Here is a 6,000-nt window from a genome sequence, read left to right as displayed (position 1 = left end):
CGCTCCCGCCCTTCCCCCCCGCCGGAACTCGCCCCGCAGCCCCGCCTCAACGGCCGCGGCGGGGGAGAAGGCGCGCCCCCGCGGGTGGGCGTGCCGCCAAGCGGGGAGCCGCGCGCGCCCCCGCGGTGGGCGGGGAGTGCCAGGGCGGGCGGGGCGGGGCGTGCCGCCGTGCTCCTCCCCAGCGCGCGGCGCCCGCCCTCTCCCCAAGGTGTCGGCGGCGCCGGCGGGGACGCGCTCGCTCGTGCCCGCGCCGCTCTCCCCCCTCACCCCCCCCCGCCCCGCTCCCCTCGGCTCTCCCCGGCTGCGCTGGTAGCTGCGCTCGGCCATGGCGGCCCCGGCGGAGCTGAGCGTGGAGCGGCTGCGGGCGCTGCCCGGCAGCTGGAGTTACGGGATCAGCCAGGGCGGCCGCGTCTTCTTCATCAAGTGAGCGGGGCATTGCTGGGGGAAGGGAAGGGGTCGCGGGTCGCGGGGCGGGGGCTGGGCGCGTTGGTGGGGGGGGGGAGACCGCTGCCCGACTGCTCGCTGACCGGTCCTTGTGTGCGTCCCCGCAGCGAGGAGGCGAAGAGCACGACCTGGCTGCACCCGCTGACCGGAGAGGCCGTGATCACCGGGCACCGTCGCAGCGCAGGTAGGAACCTTCCCTGCGGTAGGGCAGCGACCCCCGGCCCTGCCCCGCCATGGCCGCCCGGCCCCGCGTTGCCGCCCCGCCCGCCGCCGGCCGAGCCCGGGCCGTCCCGGCCCCTCCCGCTGCCCCCGGCCCCGCTGCGCTCTCCGCACGCCGCCTTTACACCCGCCTTTAACCTCCGAGCCGTTCCCTCGCGTTCCTCCTGCCGCCTTGTGTCGCCGCTGTGATACCGTGAGAGCTCTCGGCCGTCTGCAGGTTGTTCACCTGCCCGGCATCCCCTCGTTGCCACCCGTGCCCCCCGTGTCACCTCGCTGGGCTCTGCCGGCGGCAACCGGTCACCTGGAAACCCTGCTGTTCTTCACGCTTTCCCATCCGGGCTGAACGCGTGGGTGGTTTCCAAGTGACTGCGAGAGGGGCAGAGGGGGGAGAGGAAGGGGACCCGAGCGCTGGGATAACTCGCTGGGAGGAAGGCGGTGTCAGCTCCGGAGCGGGAGCAGCGGGAGGCGCTGGGGGTGCAGCCCCGGCGCCCATCTCCGCATCGCGGGGTGCGTTTGCCGCCGGGAGGTGCTGGAGCGCGGCTCCCAGCGCTTCTTCTTTTGCGTGTAACCGCAGGAGAGCTGCCCGCCGATCGGACCACACCGAGCTGGTTGATGTTTGTGTTTGTTTCGTGCTTGTTACGTGTTCCCGTTCTTTAAGAATAGGAAATGGGCTTTTAGAAAGCTGTGGACGGTCTTCTGCGAGTTGGGAGGAGTTCACAGAGCGTGGGTTCTGGCTATCAGAACTCTGTGGCTTAATCTGCAGTGAAGGGCTGATGCTGAAGGAGTCATTTAATGCCGGGAAACAGAATTGCTGATTGATATCAGGCTCTTCTTTTCCCCACTCTCAGTACTCGGATTAATTGAGAAAGCAGCTTTCATCCACAGCAGCGTGCATGAGGGCAGATGTATGTGAAGTGCTCTGCTACTTGGACATTAATATTAGCTGAGCATTAATTCCTTTTTTTTTTTTTTTTTTTTTTTTTGAGCTGTCAGCGGCAACTGTTGACTGATGGTGATTCACCAGCAATTCTCTCAGTGTCTCATTTATTTCTACCATTAAGCCCCTTCTAAGGGAAGCACAGCTTGCTTTAGAGCATCTGTAGTGCTGGATACAGTGTTAGGGGAGTTATTATCAGGTAAATAACTTTTGGCAAACCTGCCCACGGCAGGAGGTTGGAGCTTGATGATCTTTACAGTCCCTTCCAACCTAAGCAATTCTATGATTCTGTGAAATGAAATTTATTTCCAAATGCTCAGTGAGGTATGACCTTGACTACCATAGCCATGATCTGTAGATCAGAAGTAGAGTAGAAGTACCTGCAGAGAAAATCATCTTGTGTATGTACATGTGTTTGTTAATTCATCTCTGAACATACTCAAAAGAAGTTTAAAATATGTCAGAAGAGACCATTTCTGAGTGAATGAATTTCTCTTTCAATTTTGTATTGTGAAGCTTGTTAGTAAATAATACTGTGAAACATTTACTAGTCGACAAAGAGAAACTTATCCTGTGCTGTAAACTGAAGAGCTTTTTATTTCTGGAGAAATACCCCGGAAGGGTATTCTTTTTGCCAAGTTCTTATAGCATCCATAAATACTTCTGCTGGAGAGTCTTCCTGTTTGATGGACTTTGCCCTCTGACAGTATCAGAATGCTTTGATTCTGTTTTGGTGGTTTTTTTTATTTCCCCCGGATATTTCACAGCAGTGAAATAAAAGCCATCCAGAGCAAACAAGCAAATAGGAAAAATCACATCCTCCAGACTGAGTGTTTTCTGCTTTTAACAGAAAATATATTGTTACTTCTCTAATTCAGTCAGTGAATCCTGCCTATCAATTAGTGCTTTTATCAACTGGAGTAAACTTAATGGCAGTGATGAATTAGAGTTGCGTAGTGGTGCCCAATGCCTTCAGATCTTCCATTACATCAGGAAACCGTTACTTGAAAGTAGCTGACCATTAGTAGTGGTTTGGATTTTTTTTCCAGAGAGATTTTTTTTCTTTTTTATGTGGGCTCCTGATTCCCAAGAGTGATAACAGAGAGGGAAAAGATGTACCCAATTCCTCCACCAGATTTGCATTGAAAATTACTTTATCTGAAACTGGGTAGAGTTGTAAACACTGCAGGAGTGCTTGTTAGTCACATCAGTGGTGGAATTATGCTAATATGAAATAGCTGTGTGGTGTAGTTGATACCATGCCTGTTACGAAGCCTGTGACTTGTGCAAGCTCCTTGCATTGATTTTTTTGCTTAGATCTCTCCCTGTCAGGTGATTTGATGCTACTGAAGTTGAAGGCAGAAAGGACTGGAGATGATTGTGAGTTCCAGTGACTTGACAAAGAAGAAAACATTGCTAAACAAGACAGGCTTGAACTGTTACTATTCGGGAATGACAAATCCAAATCAGATCCCTGTGTGAGCTGTTTGTCTTAGATTACAGAAGTAATGAGACAGTGTTTTGAGTCAATTTAAAAATCTCATTTGTAGGACTAGAGCTTTCAGCATCTAGAGTGAGGAATGAATGTTAAGTGCATTAGTGTTAGGGAGTAGACTAGTGCAACCAGCAGTGCTTCAAAAGTTAATTACTGTTCTTTGCTACTTTTTTTCCAGACTTACCCACAGGTTGGGAGGAAGCTTACACTTTCGAAGGTGCAAGATACTATGTAAAGTAAGTTGAGAGTTTATCTGTCACAGTGCTGTAATTCTAATTACTTCGTCTGAATGCCGCTGTAGTCTTGAACTCTTTCCAAACTAAGAATGGATGTTGTTGGAAAGAATCGTTCAAGCTGGTCCTATGAAATCCTAAAGACATCCTCTGTAGATGAAACCATTTCTTGAGTTTTTGTGTTAATGTTTTTTAAGTTACTTAAGGATTTGAATTCAAATGAAATTTCTGCTATGAGTTGACGAACTGGCAGCAAATATCTGTGCAAGTCAAGAAGATGTTGAGTTTCTGTGGTTTTGACACTTGTATGTATGCACTGTCATGCCATATTCTCAGAAAGGCAAGATCTTACTTGGTTGTTGGGAGCAGAGTCTTGATCCAAGCCCTGTTCTGTAATCTGAAAGTTTCATGTGACTGCCTTGCAGATTCCTTGTTTTTGTTTCCAGTATTGGTTGTTGTTTTTTTTGTTTGTTTTTGTTTTTTTTTAATTTAAATTTTAATTTCAGTAATTTTTCTTCAGATTTTAGTATGCTTGAAGGGGTATGTCCATCATGGTATAATTGCTGTATGCTCTTTTTGAAAGAGGAGCATGGAATTAGAGCTCCAATGTAGAATTCTAGAGGTCGTGTTGATTGGATCATCTTAGAAAGTTTGCCTCTCTAGATAGTCAGACTGTCCTCAACTGAAAAATTCTCAAATGGCAGCCATGGGTATTGGTCCAGCTAAAATGATGTTTTTCTAATATTTGACAAGTTGCAGGCTTTACTCGGTACATTCAAAAATTTTTGTTCACTATGCTGTGTGTTTTCCATTATTAAACCATCATTGGGGTGAGTTCTGCAAGAGAAGATTACCAGTGAGGGTACCCAGAGAGCTGTAGGCTTTAGGTAGGTTTTGCTCTTGTCTTAGTGTTGAGCAGAAGGTAGCTGCTCTGTGTAAGATGCGTTGTAAACATTGTGAGATGGGTTTTAGGCAAGTGTTGCATGGTTTATTCTGCATACTTGTAGGAAAACCATTGAGTTAACACTGAAAAAAATTCCAAAGAATATACTGAGAAGTAAGTCTTCAAAAATGTGACCAGAACTTGTGCCAGGCTCTCTAAAAGGGGTTTTTGTTACTAGACAACGTGTTTGTTTCACTGTTCTGTTCTGCTTTCTTGTAGCTTACGTTACACTGGTGTTGTATAACAAATGACAAAAACTGCACAGGTCTGAGGACAAGAATGTGCTAAGGATTTCACCCTCTGCTGTTCTGTTTGCATAGTTAAATATAGAGGAGTGAAAATTAAAACTGTGTATAGAATATAGAACAGTATTTTTCTATACCTTTGCATTCAGCAATTTATCATAGAATAAGCCTACAAAGAGTGTATTAGCTATAGTAACTGGAAAATATCAGCTTGTTTTCTTTGGATTAAAAAAAAAATGTGTAAGGACAGCTATTGTAGAGCGGTTCCTGTGCTTATGCATGAATAAACCAAGTGGTAGCTTGTTTGTGTACTCCTCCTGAGATCTTGTGTTCACGGTTTTATCGTCACAGTTAAGAGAGACATTAAGCTGATTGTTTTGCTGATAGCCAACACTAAATAGCTCTGCTTATATTTAAATTTGTGCCACATCTTTGAAAACATGTTGCACAAACAACACTTCTCTGTGATTTGATCGATGTAGGAGGATAGCAGGGGTAGTGCTGTCAAGTCTGCTGAGAGGTTCAGATGGTAGGACCAGTTTGTCATCCTTAGTTAAATATGTTTGTTGTTTCACAGGCGTAGCTACTCAGGCTGGGTTGAGGCTTGTGCTTGATGATAGCTTCTCCTTTTAAAGTTCTCTAGCACCAGTGGAGCTGAATGCTAGGCGAGATGCGAGAGCTAACGCAGACAGGGTGACAACATTGTAATCACTATCCTGTGCGGCGTAACTCTGGATGATGTGTTGATTATAATCATTCTAGTTGTCTGAGTCTTAGCTACCTCCGTGTGCCCGCATGACTGGAAAGCAGCACAGGCTGTTACGACCTTGTCTACGCAGGCATCCCCACATACGCATTTTCAACCTGCTTGCTTGAATGTACGTATTTGCTAAATGTCAATACTTATTATGTAGATCAAAGCAAAATAAAATTTTGCTAAAACTAAAAATGCTAAAAAAAAAAAAAAAAGCTAAAAAAAAATGCTCAGGGTCTGGCCTGAAAGAAATGTATTGTTTTGAGTTCTGATATGAGTGGTGGAGTTCCAGGGGAATGAATGTTAATGGCACTTTATTGATGTGTTCAACCATGTGAAACTTGGCTGCTGAATTTCTGTAATGTGTCCAGCAGGAGAGTTATATAAGAAGGATAGTCGAGTTTCCTGATCACATAAATAATTTCACCTAGCTTCTGAGCCACAGCTTCAAATATGTGGGTTGAATGAAAATATTTAACAGCCTTGCTTTATGGTAAGATCTTATGCTAGACTGTGTTTGAAAATAAAAACCTTTTGAAAATGATTCTTATGGTTCTTTAATAATAGGTCTTCAGTGTTCCAAGTGGGTGTGTCACTGAATCTATTACTGTGCTTTTTCTGGCTTTGATGTAGTAAACACTGTGTAATCAAATTGGGATAATGTCGAGGAGATAATCGTCATCTAAATCTTAGCATTCCTGGGACTGGCATTTCAAACAAATGACTCAGG

General features: G+C 46.2%; 1 protein-coding gene across 27 annotated transcripts in view; it reads left to right on the top strand.

The window, feature by feature from the left end:
• Positions 1 to 252: 252 nt before the first annotated feature.
• PLEKHA5 (pleckstrin homology domain containing A5) overlaps positions 253 to 6,000 on the top strand; it is a 168,130-nt gene continuing 162,382 nt past the window's right edge. For 7 of the 27 annotated variants that reach the window (XM_052669670.1, XM_052669668.1, XM_052669667.1 and 4 more), the window contains exons 1-3: positions 280 to 423; positions 552 to 628; positions 3,274 to 3,331. In XM_052669670.1, coding sequence (XP_052525630.1) covers positions 326 to 423; positions 552 to 628; positions 3,274 to 3,331 — 233 coding nt within the window. In that variant the 5' untranslated portion in view covers positions 280 to 325. Of the gene's footprint in view, positions 424 to 551; positions 629 to 3,273; positions 3,332 to 4,490; positions 5,815 to 6,000 lie in introns of those variants that run through there. The other 20 variants (XM_052669663.1, XM_052669659.1, XM_052669656.1 and 17 more) reach the window with 9 other exon arrangements.

The sequence above is a fragment of the Tympanuchus pallidicinctus genome, unplaced genomic scaffold, assembly GCF_026119805.1.
Source record: "Tympanuchus pallidicinctus isolate F22 unplaced genomic scaffold, pur_lepc_1.0 scaffold8, whole genome shotgun sequence".
Classification (NCBI taxonomy): domain Eukaryota; kingdom Metazoa; phylum Chordata; class Aves; order Galliformes; family Phasianidae; genus Tympanuchus; species Tympanuchus pallidicinctus.
This window is presented reverse-complemented; position numbering and strand designations above follow the sequence as displayed.